The sequence below is a fragment of the Neophocaena asiaeorientalis genome, unplaced genomic scaffold (assembly GCF_003031525.2).
Source record: "Neophocaena asiaeorientalis asiaeorientalis breed wild unplaced genomic scaffold, Neophocaena_asiaeorientalis_V1.1 scaffold275, whole genome shotgun sequence".
NCBI classification, from domain to species: Eukaryota; Metazoa; Chordata; class Mammalia; order Artiodactyla; family Phocoenidae; genus Neophocaena; species Neophocaena asiaeorientalis.
The window spans coordinates 10,976-28,751 of record NW_020173679.1 but is presented as its reverse complement, the minus strand read 5'-3'; the positions used below and the strand labels follow the sequence as shown (position 1 = coordinate 28,751).

At 37.0% G+C, this 17,776-nt stretch overlaps 1 protein-coding gene across 1 annotated transcript in view; it reads right to left on the bottom strand.

Annotated features, from left to right (window-relative positions):
- Nucleotides 1-15,941, bottom strand: part of EIF4G3 (eukaryotic translation initiation factor 4 gamma 3) — a 90,870-nt gene extending 74,929 nt beyond the window's left edge. The window contains exons 1-6 of the mRNA XM_024749784.1: nt 15,856-15,941; nt 11,110-11,356; nt 8,300-8,433; nt 6,459-6,578; nt 5,954-6,064; nt 657-827 (exon numbers count right to left, since the gene is read on the bottom strand). Of these exons, the coding sequence (XP_024605552.1) occupies nt 657-827; nt 5,954-6,064; nt 6,459-6,578; nt 8,300-8,433; nt 11,110-11,299 (726 nt within the window). The 5' untranslated portion in view covers nt 11,300-11,356; nt 15,856-15,941. The remainder of the gene's footprint in view (nt 1-656; nt 828-5,953; nt 6,065-6,458; nt 6,579-8,299; nt 8,434-11,109; nt 11,357-15,855) is intronic.
- Between the last annotated feature and the right edge of the window lie 1,835 nt (nt 15,942-17,776).

Genomic DNA, 17,776 nt, shown 5'->3' with positions numbered 1-17,776 from the left:
CCTATGAGATACATTATATTAGCATCTTAATTAGTATCAAATTAGTATCTTAATTAGTATCAAAAACATCCAAAGGATATAATAGAGGTAACCCAGGGATAGGAACTAGCATTGTGCGTACAGCAAAAGATGAATAGAGACTTTGTATAATTTGACACACAAAAATAATTTTGTGTGGATTAAAGGAATTCATTCAATTTACCCTAAGGAGTTCTGAGGGCAGGATATGTACAGAGAGATGCAAAGACTTCAATTTTATTACAAATGACTATGAAGAAGATGGGTTTCTAAATTCTAACTTATTAGAAATGAAACATAAAGTAATATACTAACTAGACTAGCACAGGGTAATGACTGAGAATCTAAAAACACATTTTTAAGAAAAGCAAATATTGTTCTAAACCTGAATGACAGAATTCTATGATATGTGAGCCCTCTAAATATAGTGTCTGTTTTGAAAAGCACACAGAATGCAATTTCAAGAGAAAACAGTAGGTGGCTGGCATCTATGATAGCTTTTAGAATAATGCTTGTAATATGAAAAAAATCAGAAAAAATCTTAAACTAAAACCTCTACATATAATAACAGGGCAAAAAGACAAATTAAAACAATATTATAATTCCAAAACAGTGTTAGAGTGTGCTTCTGTTCTCACCTGGGTTTTAATGTTTTCAGGATCCTCAGCTTGGCTGTCTCGTTTTTGGCTGGGCTTCCAGGCGTTCTCTGCCTTTTTCAGGTGCACGTCTTCTTTTACAGAGACTGTGATGATCTTTCTGGGTTCTCTTCGCTGTCCAGGTTGAGATCTCCGTGGTCCAACATTCAACAACTAGAACAAGAATATTTTTTATAATATCGACACAGAGTACTTACAATTTACTGTCTCTGCTGTGCTGCTCAAGTCAGGACTGATGAGCACACCAAACACTTCTGGATGCAAAGATGGGTACTAGGCATTCAATTTAGATGTGATCTTTTTTTTGGAGGGGGATGTCTTAGAACGCCATCACTGTAATTTACACCACCACTACAATTTTTGACCATGAAATCCTAAATGAGATAACTAAAGTGATGGAAAATTATGTTTGATAAAGCTGTTATTCCTAACAAAAAAGAGGACCCTTAACTGAAGCATCTTCTTTTTTTTTTTTTAACTAGTTATGTGACTTGAGACTGGTCACTTGAACAATTACAAAAATTCACAGGCAGAAATCATCACAGTTACAAATCTGCTTCAAAAACTGGGCCTCTAAACTTCATGTGAAATGCAAATACACCCTTACCATGAAAACTATCTATAGCATAGACACCCAGCCTGACTTAGATCTTAATGGATCCCTCAAAGTTTGCTGGGTTAGAAATACTAACACAAGTCTTCCTTCTACTATTAATGAAATCCAACTAAATTGCTCTCTGAAAAAACTGTCTTCCTTTCTTTGTCAGCTCTTTGTTCCTTCTAGAGTCCCACTACACTCATTCTGTTAAAACCAATATATGCTAGCATGTCACACTGGTCATCAAATTAAAAATTGTTACTGTAAGAGCAATGGTAAGCTAAAAGTTGTATTCTGCGTATTAAAATATTCGTAATTGTTGCTACTCTAAATGCTTGGAAATACTTTTTCACGATTAAATATGTGGGTTGATAATAAGTTCTGCTCCTCCCAGATCTGTAGCATATTGACAGCCTTTACTTTTTCTAACATGTCATTCTCTAAACGATGAGTAAATATTGCAATTAGGTTTCAAGAGGAAAGAAAAGAAAAAAAACAACTTCACACAAGACATATAGACCAGAATCATATCTCACTTAATGTCCCAACACTACCCTTTAAGTAGAAATTTAAAGGTCATGCTTTATATATAAAGACACATTCTAAGAGACATGGTCTGGGGCCTTTGATAAGCTTCAAAGCCTTTTACACATGACTTACCTCAGAATTAATTATTCTCTTACCCTTTACCATCTGCCCTAATTAGAAACAGCAGTATCAAGGGTATATCAGGATCAAAACTTAGAATTTCTGGGCAATACACAGCAATCTTGTCAAATACATCCAGCTAAAGACTTGGTACTGATGATATGATCTTAAGACTATTTCATAAACCTGAAAAGGCCGAGGTCAAATAAACCCAGAGGTACCATGCATGGCGTAACTGAGAGAGAACTAAAGAGGATCACCATACTAGAAAAGTACGAACAGGGAACAGCTGCTAAACCAGACAGTACTGAAACCTTGATATGGTAGCTCAGGCAAAAGAATTCTGTTAAGCAAAGGTAGTAAACCATGTATTGTCTGGTTCTTATAACTCAGGATATATTCTAGTGTTAATTCATGTGGGTTACTATCTTTTTCAATGTTTGGATAAAATTCAAAGATCACGAGACATTTAACTTAATCAATGCATCTGCACATAAAAATCTGTCAAGAACAAAGACTGGTGGGTGTAATAAAGTCAAAATCATGTAAGAGCCATAATATAATCTGTGGATATAATTTTAATCATGTTTGAATAAAGTTAGAAAATGTCCACTTCCAAAAAAATACTGCAAACACCAATGAATGTTTGAGATTTCTAAAAAGTAAATATGATTTACGCTACAACTCTTTACCTGCACCAAGACAGGTAATATGAGTAATATGAGTGAATTTCAAACGAGCAGCACAGAGATGTGAGAAATATTACTAAATAGATAACAACAGTGTTTCAAAGGAAAAAAAGTTTTGAAAAGATAATATAAATGTTAGTCTAGGATTAAAAAATTGAAATTATAATGCATGTGCAACCTTCCAAGACAAATTTAACTTTATCTGTATCTCTGGATAAAACTAAGATAGATACTGTTCACAAATATTTACCTAAGTATACTGAGTCCTCAACAGATTACTACTCTTATAAATGCTTAACACCCTTGATTAATTAATCTCTAACATTCTTATGTTTATGCTCTGAGAATGTTTACACTCTGAGAATGATTCACTGTCTGGTGAAGTGGAGAAAAGAGGCAGACTAGAAGACAAAAGAATTGTGGACTCTTGAATACAACTCTGCTACTTATGAGCAAAGTTACTGTAATCAAGTCTCAACTTTGTTGAACTTAAACTTTCTCACATATTAAATGCTTATCTTACCTACAGGTTATTACGAGGATCACAGGATACAACAAGGCATGTAAAAGGACCTTAAAAACTAGGTACGATATCAGGTATTATCATCAATACCAAAGAAAAAAAAAAACTTTTAAAAAAGTGATATATAGACTGGTATAATTACCTTTAAACATTTCGTGTCCTTTGTGTGTGTGTGAAAAACTTAATATAAATTGTCAGATTTACAGTATCTTTCAAAAGTTGCACCATATGTAATGAATGACTTATTTACTAAATACAAACAAAATCTAGGATCCTGTGCTGAGGGTTATGGAATATATACAAAGAAATAAAGCCTGGTTTCTTTGCTTGAAGGACAATCCTGACTGACGACTAGAAGAGGAACTTTGAGGTATAATGTGTGCAGGGTCCACAAATGTCAAAACTAAAATGAAGTGGCAAAATTTGAGGCTAACTAATGAGCCACAATTTTTTTCAGGTGAGCTAAAAATTTTAATATTTTTTACCCACTCTTTTTCTTAAATGTATTAAATAAGAAACTATACACGTCTCTGCTGTAGAATTTAATATACATTGCTCCTACCTCACTCAGAGACAATAAACTCAAACTCTTCTGCTTACCTGGATAACCAAAGAAAACAGGACCAATATTCATTCTAGCATTTTTTAAAGAGAGATAACCAAGGGTCCCTTTAAGAGAGAGGGAAGGATGATATGAGCTTAGGAAACCTCTTTGCACCTAGGATTTTTATAACAGCTCAGTGAATCTCAAAGTTAGTTAAAATGAACATGAGTGGCAAGTTACCAGTCTAGGTCCACAGCCCTTTCTCAATACATTTCTTTTGGGGCACTTTCTGTGATGTCCACCAACAGATTACTATTAAAATTAACACCACAATAGCCAAGTAATTTGATTTTTAAAAAACTAGAGGGATGAAACTGCCTGGGTGCTTCCAACAGATATACACTTAACTGCCCATCAAATGACCTACCTTTATGTTTAAAAATTGTATGTAACTGTTTATGACGCTAAAACAATTGCTACACATTAAAAATATTTTATAACAAGTCTGTTGCAGGAAAATTTATACCAGGAGTCCTGGAAAATTAAGCTATTCTAAGAAGCATACCTAGTAGATCTTAACATCTTTGCATGGTAATTATTTATAAGCCAATTTGGAAGCTGTATGTAACCAGAAACTATGAAGAGTAGGGCTGCTGGTTTTTTCCAAGCAGCATTATTGATTGTTCCTTTATATTATATATAATATAAAGGATATGTATAATACATATCCTTTAAAATTCCTATCTTTATCTTCACCAATATACCAAGGCAAGCTGGACAAATTACATGGAGAATGTTTGTTTGCTATGGGAGATGTTGGAAGAATAATTACTTGCATTAAGACTTAACGTATTAATATTACCCTGATTAATCAAAATAATTCCACTTAAAAATTAGCTTGTGGCACACGACAAAGCTATGCAAAGAAAGTGAATTAAACAAAGCACATTTTTTTGGAGACACTACAAATTATTGATAATGGCTCATTTCCTGTCACATTACTTTGCACCAAATAACCCATTTATCTGATATATGCAGGCACATGAATTATTGGGCAAACATACATCGTGATAGTTACTTTTAAAACTCCTTTTCTAATTTCAGTATTTTGAGAGAGATATAGCTATTCTTAATTCATAGTATTTCCTTTAGGCTATACCTGATTATTAGACAATAGCAAGCTGATAATGAAAAGTGACAGTATACACGGGAAGAGGAGATGCCGGAATTCATATCTTCTGTGACTAACATATGAACAAAATTGAGCAACATGATAACCACAGATATTAACCAGGGAACCATCAAAATGGCATCAACATTATTTCAAATGTTTGGCAAAACAAAGATATAAACTGAAACCAAAACTAAAACAAACGTTAACAAATATAAATTTAACCCACCAACAAGGGAAATAATGCTGAAAAACAAGGTATAAAAAGGTTTCTAGAAAGTTGCTTTCTAAGACTCTCTGGTGTGGAAATTCAAAAATTTAGAAAAAATTTTAATTTGGTAATTAGAGAAATTAGATAAACATTAAACTTCAAACCTGTGTGAGAACAGAATATTATACACACAGAGGTCTTTAAGATGGTGATATCAGCTCAATAAAAAGTATGTTTCAAATTAAGATTTTCTGTAGGTTTTACTGTATAAAGCCTCCAACACAGTGTAGACCTTCAAGTATTTTCAATCAGTGTTTGGCTGCAGGCAAATAATTCAAATGTCTACCAAGTGTCATTGTTTTCAGACAGTGTAGTCTTATTCCAAAGCAGGCTTCAAAAGTGGCCATTCCAGAAATAAAAAGGTGATGGGGAAATAAAAAATGTCACCTTATATAAAAATATTTTTACAAACATAAAATAAAGTAGTATAAACAGGGTGATCCACAAATGTACATCAAACCCCAAGCTCCTTCAGAACTTCAGGTTAAGTGTTCTCTGTGCCATTCCAACTTGGGAAAAAGAGGTATTCACATCACTGGCAACTTTACCCCATGCTTTCTGTAAGTCTACAAAGCATGGAGTAGGCAGAGCCTGCCGAATTCTGCACAGTGCAGTGCCCCAGCATAACTCCATTGGTGATGCCACTTCCACCGCTGAAGAGCCTGCCACTGGGGGTGTAAAGGCAACGTGCAGTTTACCAGCTGCACTCTTTTGTACACATCGTTTTTTCATATTTTGACTTCACAACCTACAGTAAATGAGAAGAGCAAAACAGAAAATATAACATCACAGACTACTGTTTTTTTGTTTGTTTGTTTTGAAAGATTCAGCACACCCCTAGAGGCAGGCTCCTCAGGGGTGGGTGAGACATCTCCAGTGGAGTGCAAGTTGGGGCTTTGCTCTGTTCCAGAATTGGCAATCCACGCCTGCTCTGCACTTTGCAAATCTGTAGAAACAAAGACAAAGAGAGGACCATTAGCTGAATGTCATCAGAGACCTCTAGTATACATATCAGGACACCTCAAGACAGAACAGGAATCCTATTCAAGGACGGCTCTATTTTTAACCCATTTGCAGGTCTTTTCAACTGCAAAAATATGAAAAAAAAAATCGAGACCAAATTAATGCGGACCAGCTTCTTTCAAAGTAAAAATGACTCAAGTGTATTCTTTCTTTGTTTTAATATTAGTATGGAAAGGATAGTCTTCGCCTTTCCTACTTCTTCTTCTTGGTTAGAAGAATCAAGGAATAAAAGCTGCTTGCTCTTTTGCCGTTAGACAAGATGACATGAAGTCTATGACAGTTTCTAACTAACTGGGTTGTAGGGAACTTGCACTTACAGGTACACCTCTTCCACCAGGGGCTTGCCTTCCAAAATCTGCAAAGGCTGGAGTAAAGTCTGGTCCTCGAGGTAAAATCCGAGGATCCAGAGTTCGCATTGGCAATTTGGGTTGGTTGATCTGCACAAAGAAACAAAGGAAAGCTTAACACAAGTTCCAGAGCATTCAGTGCCATGAAGATAAAAACTCAGACTGAAAAGTTATGTCACCTGAAAAGACAAGCACTGGCTTTTTGAGCCAGTGGGAGTCTGATCTGAATCCTGATAGATTCTCCTGGGCTAGCCACAGAGCCCTTAGTCAACGATGGTTTTTTGGTTCCCTGGGAATGATTAGGCCTACAATTCCCAAGGGGAGGCTAGACAATCAGTGGATTGGTTCACTAGACACTTAGGACCAGTAGAATGGCACAAGACAAGCTATTTTGAGAACTTATGAACTAGGGCCAAATTTTGGAATCTTTTTCCAGGATCATCAAAGCACTTGCCTCTAAGAAACCTGATATTGCTCCTTTTGGTTTTGATGCTGTTGACTTATGGTTAGTAAAGGATGTATTCTGAGTGGACAACAAATCTCAAAAGGAGATAAGTTTCACGTATGATGACTCATTTAATTTTCTTTCTTTTTTTTTTTTTTGGTTGCGCCGTGCCCCTTGCGGGATCTTAAGTTCCCTGACCAGGGATTGAACCTGGGTCCTGGCAGTGAAAGTGCCGAGTCCTAACCACTGGACTGCCAGGGAATTCCCCATGATGACTCAGTTAAAATCTCACTTTGTCTGCCATGTTAATCGGAGATATCTGGCTTTGTATAGGCGTATAATGTGACTATAGACTCAGCGAAGCTAAGTAGCTCAGTGAGAAATCAACTCATGATTGGCCAAAGTCAGAAACAGATAAAGCAGGAAGACAGGAAGGAATATCTTCTAAGATGATAATCTAATTCAGTGGGTATAACAAAACTTGCCCTCTGAGGTACTGAAGTAGTTTCACATTAGTACCACCAATCATTCAACTGTCCTCATGTTAGTACCTAACAGAGAGGACTCAGCAAGAGAAATATAAAGATCTGTTGCTATAACAGAATAAAATAATATAAATAAGGTCTGGAAAGGGAGCTGCTGGAAATCCCAATAAGAACTGGATCTCATTCTGTAACAAAGTTACCGTCTACACTTTAATTAGGGATTAACAGTTCCTCTATAAAATGAGAGCTTAGTCACCAGAACTGGTTCATCATTGATTTACATGAAATTATTTGGGCTGATATACACCTGACTTTACATCTTTTAATTTCATAAACAGATGAAATAAACACTGACTGGACTAATTTTCTGTATGCACCATTAAGAACAGATGTAAAGAGAAAGGGTGCCTATTTATTTGCACAGGTTAAAGTCTAATCCTCCTATTAAGTATCTCTTGGGGAAATTTTGAGTTATACACTATGTGAATTATGTTAACTGCCACTTAAGGTTGATCTGCCAAATACTTTCCTAGGTTTCTGACCTAACCTCAATACCATTCTAATTCCCTATAGAGGTTTTAGAACAGTGGGGAAAGACAGGTATATTAGCCCAACAGACACAGTTTCTACCACATCCCTAGGAGACAGCCAGAACAAGCTGACAAAAAAGTTTAAAACTTTACCCCGCAAATCTGAGCCAAGCCCCACAATTACTGTAATCTATAATAAACCCAAACCCAACAATGCTTAATTAAACATTTAATTCAAATGCCATTTGCTCTAACAATTTCTGAGAATTGCTCACACCTCACATATTTGCACTGATAGTTAAAAACGGTTCCCACCAAAAAGACATAGCTTTCCCTGAATGCTCAGCTTACTTTGTCAAGAACCACATCACTGATGGGAGGCAGGCCCTCTGGTTTCTGAATACATGCTGGCATGAACTGGAAATCCAGCAAAAACTCCCTGTCATACTGCTTCTTGCCTTCAGTATCAGCAGGCTTCCAGGATTCTAAAAAGAGGAACGCAGGCAGACAACTGTCTATAAGGTCATTATATGTATATCCAGTTAGAGTATAAGCTGACTGCAATATTTTACTTTATCTCATCAGATACAAACAAAGCCACCAAGGAAACACTGAGCTTCAGTCAGAAAATGCCATATAAAGATTTAAACTGTTATTTGTTCTTTTATCCCCTTCTGGATACCTTTGAATAGTTAAGTAATCTGAAGTAAGGTGCTATAGGAACCATTTCATTTATACATTAAGCAGCCTTTGGTCAGGGACATGTAATAATCCTCATTAAATAAACTACCAAGCCTTTTTTTAAAATACAATTTTTAAAGGTTATACTCCATTTGCAGTTATTACAAAATATTGGCTCTATTCCTCATGTTGTACAATACATCCTGTAGCCTATCTTACACCCAGTAGTTTGTACATAATAATACTCTTGGTTTCCTGAAAAGGAAGGATACTTTGTATGTTCACTTGGAAATGTTACTTTGGAGGGAAAAAAGAAAAAGGTAAAAGGATGTAAAATACAAAAGCAAATAATTTATTAAAGATTCTGAAAAGCCTAAGCAGTCTATAGATTATTTTCCCTGATCACTAAACATATTCTTAGCTAATATTTTTAATATGAATTTTTTTTTTTTCTTTTTTTTTTGTGGTACGCGGGCCTCTCACTGTTGTGGCCTCTCCCGTTGCGGAGCACAGGCTCCGGACGCGCAGGCTCAGCGGCCATGGCTCACGGGCCCAGCCGCTCTGTGGCATGTGGGATCTTCCCGGACCGGGGCACGAACCCGTGTCCCCTGCATCGGCAGGCGGACTCTCAACTACTGCGCCCCCAGGGAAGCCCTTTAATATGAATTTTAAATTAGTTCTTTGCCACAGCACTTACTTTGCTACTCTTACTATTGTTTCAGCTATCATTACTCACAATCCTGCTATCATTATATAAAGTTGGAGAATTTCTTGAAATTTTTATTGGATAATAAAAGCAAGTCACAGTTTTTTCTTGTAATTAACAAAACACTCATCAAAATCAGGCCCCAGATCACTTCATGACAGGACACTGGATCCTTCTTTATATTAGGGGTTCCTAATATACAGGTCATAGACTCACTGATGGTCTGTGAGAATTTCACAGATATTTTATTACCATATTGTATTTATTAAAATATATACAGTTTATTAGGATCTAAATTTTAAATTGTCCTTCTCCTCAATTACTGCTAGTATATACTACTGGGGCAAAGGACAGTTAGTTGATCAATGTAGTTAGCGTCTATAGTTGTGCACTTTTTCCTTGCCAAACTAAAGGATAAAAAGATAATTTACACAGTCCTGAAAATGACAATAGTCCTTCAATCCCTGAACCAGGATTGGTGGTAGCCCAAGTGCTTGGCAGTATAAGCCTGGATCTTTAGAGGAAGTGTCAGTATATTGAGCTTTAAAACTTTACCCCTCAAATCTGAGCCAAACCCCACAATTACTGTAATCTATAATAAACCCCAAACCCAACGATGCTTAATTAAACATTTAATCAAGTGCCATTTGCTCTAACAATTTCTAAGAATCGCTTAGAAATTTAAACAAAATTTACAATCGCTTAACCATACGATTTCATGAAGCCCATTAGGAGTACGGTTTGCTGGTAGTGTCTTCACTAAATTTCAGTGATCAGTGTCTTAAGGTGGGATCGATCGATCAATGGCTTTCAAGCATTTTTGACTACAACTCACAGTAAGAAATATAGTGATTTCAAGACTCTGAGCAAACACACACGTAGATAAATGAAACGAAAAGCTTAAAAAAGCAACACTTCCCTTAGTGCATGTAATGCACTGACAATTTTTATTCTCTTCTCCTTTTTAAAAAATGTTGATTATAACTCACTAAATTAATTTCACAACCTATTAAATGGGTTAAAACCAGAAGTTTGAAAAGCACTGGTCGAGACTATTTCTGAGGCCTGATATTTTACATTCAAACACTACCTCATGCAGACATCACTTCAGATTTGGCAGACTAAGAAAAACTTTTCACCTAACCCCAATTTTCTACCTTTCCCCACATGTCCACACCAAATATCCATAAATCTCAAAGTCAACCATGGTTTATATAGTATTAGGACGGAGGTTTAGTGCCATTTGACGGTGTCTAAAGGTGAAAGATCCTCTAAGGTTTATCACATATTTCATAGGGCACTTCCCATACCACAGGTGCTTAATAACTTAGTCATACTGCTTCCAACTGCCTACTGGACTTCAGCTCTACAGAGTGAGTTCCATCAACAAACTAAGTTCAAGGTTTGTGAAATGACAAGTACACTAACTCAAGGAACACGGCCATCATATCTGAAATATCTTTCAATTAAAATGAAAAAATTAAATTTCTCTGGTCGAATTCTACCAACCTAGCACTGATTTCCTTTGCCAGCTGCTCCTCCAATGCCAGTGAAAGCAGAATACCAGCATCAGATATCACTTCCGCCAACACAGGACTCTCTGGATTTGCTAGCTACTAACGCCCGCCTGCTGATCTATTCTGTAAATATTACACTGTGATGAGCCTCTTCCTTCCATCCAATATTTCTTCATAAGGAGGCAACATTTCTCTAAGTTGCAGTAGAGTGAAGGAGAGAAGGAAAGACATACACAGGAAGACAGGGATAAACTTACCTGATTTAAATGGGAATGTGATCCCTTCACCAGAACTATCAGTGAAGCCTGAATTAGCATCTATTCCTTCACCCTCAGAAACACTCTCAGCACCATTACGTACAGGCTCAGCTTCTTCTCCATTTTCTTCCACAGTTTTCACATTTTTTAGGTCAGAGGGGTCTCTTTCAGGATGAAACCCTTGGCTCATTTTATCCTGTTCAGATTCAAGTACTTTGTCACCTGAAAGCTCCTCTTCTGCTTTAGGCTAAAGCATAAGTGAACACAGAGGTTATATTCTTTTCACTGTGTGTAAATACACAGGAAGACCCACATTTATCCCCTCAAAAAGCATAGGAAAACATGTCACTCAAGATAAGGATGTCTGTGTTCAGCATATGGTACTAAAATGGTAAGTTTATTTAAAACACTTTTCTCATTTCAGGTCCTGGGATAAAGCAGACAATTCAAATGGCTACTGAAATGCTTTAACATGACTAATGAAATCTAAATATACCGAAGGTTAAAAAGGAAAGAACTGTTAATCCTTGGAACTTGATGGACATGAAAGAGTTCTAGTCAGAATCTATATCAAGCACTATTACCCTTGCCACTAAAGCTCAGCAAATATAAAAAGAAACACACTAGAGGGTATTTTTTGTGCTGTCCTCTGGCCGTGAAATAGAGTTCAATGAATAGTTTAAAGTATGTTTAAGTCCCACAAAGCTGACCATCGCTCACATTTAACAAGGAGGACACTTGTTAGTTAAAATCTATTTTGTTTATTGGTTCTTAGAATTCTCTGAGATTGTGACCTTGTTCAAATTATACATAGAAAAATGCTTGGAATATATTCCCCCAGAGAGAAATCTGGGTTCCAGTGCATCCTATTTTTAAAAGGCAAAATAGAATTAAAGTTATTCACCAGATTATTTTTGACCATCTCAGTTTCAGATCCAAAAAAAAAAGTAATTCTTAAGGGCTATATCAGCCCTCAAAACTCCCTGAGGCAAAGGTCTCAATGAACTTTAAGTCTTTCTTTTTCAAAGGGAAGCACTCTGAAAACAATCCTTTGGAAGAAGCTCTCAGAGGAAACAGCAATTTACCACAAATTCCAGTGGATAAATTCACACTAGGAGAGCCAAATTAGAGGCTCTATTGAATTAGCTGAACAGAGGATGGTATAAAAGGATGTCATATACACCGGGAAGTAGTCACCCCAACTGATTTATGAAAAAAAAATTTTTTAATTAAAGAGTTACAAACCCTACTTAGTTATTAAGTATTATAACAGATATGATACTAATAAATTTTCTTCTACTAAAATCAGATCATGGGGAAAAGATGCTAAATTTTAAAATGTTATCAATAGAAACAGATGGTTTTCAGGCCTTGTTTCTAAAATGGAAATAAAAAGTTCACGCAAATACTCTCCCTTCTCTATCTCTCTCCCTTGTTCTTCCAACAGGAAGAGCACAGAAACCATCAAAAGAAAGACAGACATAAAAATTCCAAGAAAATAAAAGACAAAAATGATTTATTTTTATAAAACATGGCAGAAAGTGAGGCTTTTTTTTTTTTTTTGCGGTACACGGGCTTCTCACTGCTGTGGCCTCTCCCGTTGTACAGCACAGGCTCTGGACGTGCAGGCTCAGCGGCCATAGCTCACGGGCCCAGCTGCTCCGCGGCATGTGGGATCCTCCCGGACCGGGGCACGAACCCACGTCCCCTGCATCAGCAGGCGGACAGACTCCCAACCACCACACCACCTGGGAAGCCCAGTGAGGCATCTTTTATACTTTGAGAAGAAACTGATCTACCAAGTTTGAATCATGAATTAGCAGCCTCACTTTTTCTTATTCTATACTCTACTATAGTCTAAATTCAAAACAACCTTGTCATACCACCTCATAATTAAGTATAGGCCATCAAGAAGATCTTTAATAATCTGGCATTTGAGTCTGTAAATCGTACTTAAACTTATTACAGAGCAGTATAACTACATTATACAATCATATAGAACTCATATAGATCCTGTAAAGTGTGAAAAAATGCTGCTTTAGAGAAAAAAATTTATTGAGTCATCTTCTCTGTACCTAAAACCAACAACAACAGACAATCGATTGGATATAAACAGAGGATGCATTTAGAAAGTCAATTTCTAACTGGAAAAAAAAGTGTAAAGAAACTTGGTCCATGAATGACAAACCGTAATTCAGAGCACAAAGAATCAATGAGGTGTCTGAGGCACATTATTAGAAGGGATATTTTTCAAGGGAATCCACAAAAAAACTGTTGCATTAAATATTTATGATGATTATTTTTCCTTCAGCAGGATGGAGCTCTGCTCAATTAGTTTGTAAATGTCTAACAGTTCTTCAGTTGTTTACCCAGAAAACCAGACTGAAAAAAGAAAACACTTTATTGGCCAGACTGTCAAAGCAGAAACTTTTATAGGAACTTACTAAAACAAGAATTTAGTTGACAAAACTGCCTGCTTAATGCACGAGTTTTTAAAGTGCTAGAAAATCAGACTGACAACTACATATGTAACAAACAATGAAATATCCTAAAAATTTTAAGTAAATTTTAGGATGCCCTAACAATTTTGAGATGAATCATCCTTCAAGCTACCTTTCTAGGCTATATATATATATTTTTTTTTTTGCGGTAACGGGCCTCTCACTGCCATGGCCTCTCCCGTAGTGGAGCACAGGCTCCGGACGCGCAGGCCCAGCGGCCATGGCTCATGGGCCCAGCCGCTCCGCAGCATGTGGGATCCCCCTAGACCGGAGCACAAACCCGCGTCCCCTGCACCGGCAGGCGGACTCTCAACCACTGCGCCACCAGGGAAGCCCTCTAGGGTGTAATTTAAAGAATTTGGTTAAGTACTTGCAATGATGTAACAACTCAATATATAACCTAAAATATGCTGATATCTAAAACACATTCTTTTAAAGGCTGAGAAAAATCTAAGAGAAGAAGACCTTGATGATCAGTGAAAAATGAAGACAGTGACAACCAATATTTACTAAACTACTCCAGTAAATGCTCAATTTTAGGAAAGACAAGGGAATAGGATTTCTGGACAAAGTCTGTGTGCAAATGACCAAATATCTTTTTATTATACTTTTAAACTATAAGGTTAAGAAAAAAGGGATTGGTTCAAAATGAGTCCAAACAGTTCTTCTGTATGAAGAATAACAATGTAAAGCAGGTTTTAGCAAACTATGGCCCGTGGGCCAAATCTGGCTCCTCACCTGTTTTTGTATAGTGTGCAAGGTAAGGATGGTTTTTACACTTGTAACAGTGGAAAAACATTTCAAAGAAGAATACTTTATGATACGTGAATATTATATGAAATTCAAATTTCAATAAACTTTTACTGAAATACAGCCACTCATTAATTTGCACATTGTCTACTGTTGCTTTTGGCCTATAGCAGCAGAGTTGAGAAATTGTGACAGGGACCATATAATCCACAAAGCCTGATAGCTACTTTACCATCTGGACCATTATAGGAAAAGTTTGTCAACCCCGACCTGAAGATGATTGTGAATACTTGGAGGCACAGGAATAGTGACCTACCCATTTAATATTCAATAATGCTTTGAAAAATAGCCACAGGGAAAAGAAACACAAAGTATAATAGAACAAAGTGAATAAATAACAGCTGAATCTAAAGAGAAACCGGTCTGTGAAGCTCTTACAGCCATACCAGGAATGTATGCTATTCTCCTGCCTCTGGAAGGTATTTTATTCTTTGTAGGAGCAACATTTTCTTGTTCAGTTGCAAAAGGAGTGCAGCAACTATTTGCACCTCTATAACTTATTGCCAGTTCTTACGCCATGATAACCATAATGAAATCACTCCCATGAAACATTTTAGTGGTTGCTATGGGACTAACTGTGACATCAACTGAGCATCATGTACGAGCAATGACAGGACAGGGAGAAGTAACAAAGGGGTACTGTGAGCTGCCTGAAGGGGGTAAGAATTATAACTAGCTAGAAAAGTTTTATGAAATAAATGCATTTAAAGTTATTTTAAAGTAATTTCCACATTTTAATGTTATCTTAAACATTCAATGAAAATTATTTTCATAAAGTAGATACAAGAAGAGCTCAAGAAGAAAAAAGCAACATAGAGATTGTTTATATTACTCTTCATTAAAAGCTTCAGTACATAAGACTAAGGATACTGAGATTAGAGACTATGAAATTGGTAGAGCGCTCCTTAGGACTGAATCTGCTCTTGATTCTTCCTCACATCATGTCCTGGACCTGGTGTGTTGTACCCTACAGCGAAATCTGGCACGGCTTAGTTCAAATAGACAAACTATATGTGAAAAGTTATATTCCTGGGATGCAGGTAAAAGACAACAGATTGAAAATCAATTTCCTTAAAATATATCTGATGATTTCCACCAGCACTGCTAATAGGTATTTGAAAATAACCCTGTTTTTAAAAAACCAGATTAGTCTTCCCATCTCCTTAATATAAGGAAAAAAAATAAACAATACTTATTTTTGCCACTTGAGAAGAGGTATTTTGAAACAGAGACAAGAATTCAATGAAACTGAACACGCTATTAACAATCTTTAAAAAATTCTGTAAATGGATTAAAAAAAAAAAATCAGACCCTGAGCTTGATATATTTGCTTGGAAAACAGTATCTCAAGAAAAAGTTACAAACCCACACTTGTTTTAGGAAATGGCACCACTGTTCTGAAGATGAGCTGAAGAGATTTACTGCTGCCCCTTACCTCCGATTCTGCCTCTAACACCTCTTCACTGGTTCGGGTCCGATCTTTTGGTTTCTTCCACGTCTTTGGTGCAGTTATAACTGTCTGAGCTGAAACAGAAAAGCAGACTGCCATTACTTCCCACTGCAAAGTTTGGAAATATTAGGTCTAAATGATACCCGTGTTCAAATTTAGCAGACAAAAAGAGGGCTTCCTCCACACTGAGGAGATAGATGGATGATAAAGTGAAGAACTGAGTAGCTGTGTGTGGCCCAAAGATTGCAATGGCAAATGTCTTAGGCACAAATTGGTCACATCAGTTCATATGGCCTTCAACCAGTGGCCTAAGTTCCTCCTATTTCAAGGTTAGGACATACTGGGGTACATAATTCAGTATGAGGTGAGTATGTATATAAGAAACTGCCCTACCAGCCAATTCTAGACTTGGGCTTGGTTCTACTGTTAATCAACTATGTGATCATAAGCAAGTCACATTTCTCAGGCACCAGCATATTCAACTATAAAGTATAAGAGTAAGATTAGAAGATATCTAAGGTTCCTTTAAGCCACAAAAAATATTAAATTCCAGATTCTGTTTTTTTCTTAATGGTTTTTTAGAAAATTTTATTTATTTTTGGCCATATTTTGGGTCTTCGTTGCTGCGCACAGGCTTTCTCTAGTCGCGGCGAGTGGGGGCTACTCTTCGTTGTGGTGTGTGGGCTTCTCTTGTTGCGGAGCACAGGTTCTAGGTGCACCGGCTTCATTAGTTGTGGCATGTGGGCTCAGCAGTTGTGGCTCATGGGCTCTAGAGCGCAGGCTCAGTAGTTATGGCGCATGGGCTTAGTTGCTGTGTGGCATGTGGGAACTTCCTGGACTAGGGATGGAACCCATGTCCCCTGTATTGGCAGGCGGATTCTTAATCACTGTGCAACCAGGGAAGTCCCCAGATTCTGTTTTAAAAAGCTTTCTAGGGACTTCCCTGGTGGTCCAGTGGGTAAGACTCACATTCCCAATGCAGGGGGCCCAGTTTTGACCCCTGGTCAGGGAACTAGATCCCACATGCATGCCTCAACTAAGAGTCCACATGCCGCAGCAAAGATCCTGTGTGCCGCAACCGGAGCAGCCCAAAGAATTAAATAAATAAACAAACAAACAAATAAACAGATAAAAAAGCTTTCTAGACAACAAAAGGATACTTTGGTTGAGATTTCATTAGGTAGGCAGCACTGCTACAACGTTCAGCTCTCACCTCACATCAGCACTGTTGGCCTAACCCTTTCACACTGCTGGGGTGAAAATTAAGGAAGAAACAGATAATTTTGTTTTTCTTTTTGGCCATGCCACACAGCTTGCCGGATCTTAGTTCCCAGCCCAGGGATCGAACCTGGGGCCCCAGCAGTGAGAGCACCTAGTCCCAACCACTGGACTGCCAGGGAATTCACAGAAACATAATTTTTATTGAATTATTCTATTGGACCAGAAGTTTTAGGTGGAAAGTGAAGCTTACAAAGGATTTTTAAAATTTTATTTGGCTTACAAATTCCACAAAATCCTTCAACACTTGGATGTACAATTTAATGATAATTTAAACATCACAGAGCAAATAGAATATATTAAAAGGATCCCACAAAGAGAATAAACACAAAGCTGAAGGGAACCATCTAATCTGATTCCTTATAGAAATAAAAGATCGCATTGAGACTAAACCAACTAATCTCTCTGGGGCAGGTTCAAATCTTTTTTGGAAGAATAGTAGAATATAAACACTCACACTGGTCTAGGGAACATGGAAAAGGAGACATTTAACCATCTTCTCAAAATTACTGCACCATCATAAAAATACGTTGTAAATCTCCTTTGTTACACACACCTCAAACCAATTTGTCTTTAGCCTTCCCTTCACAGACCACAAGGAACAATAAAGCATTATTAGACCAACTGT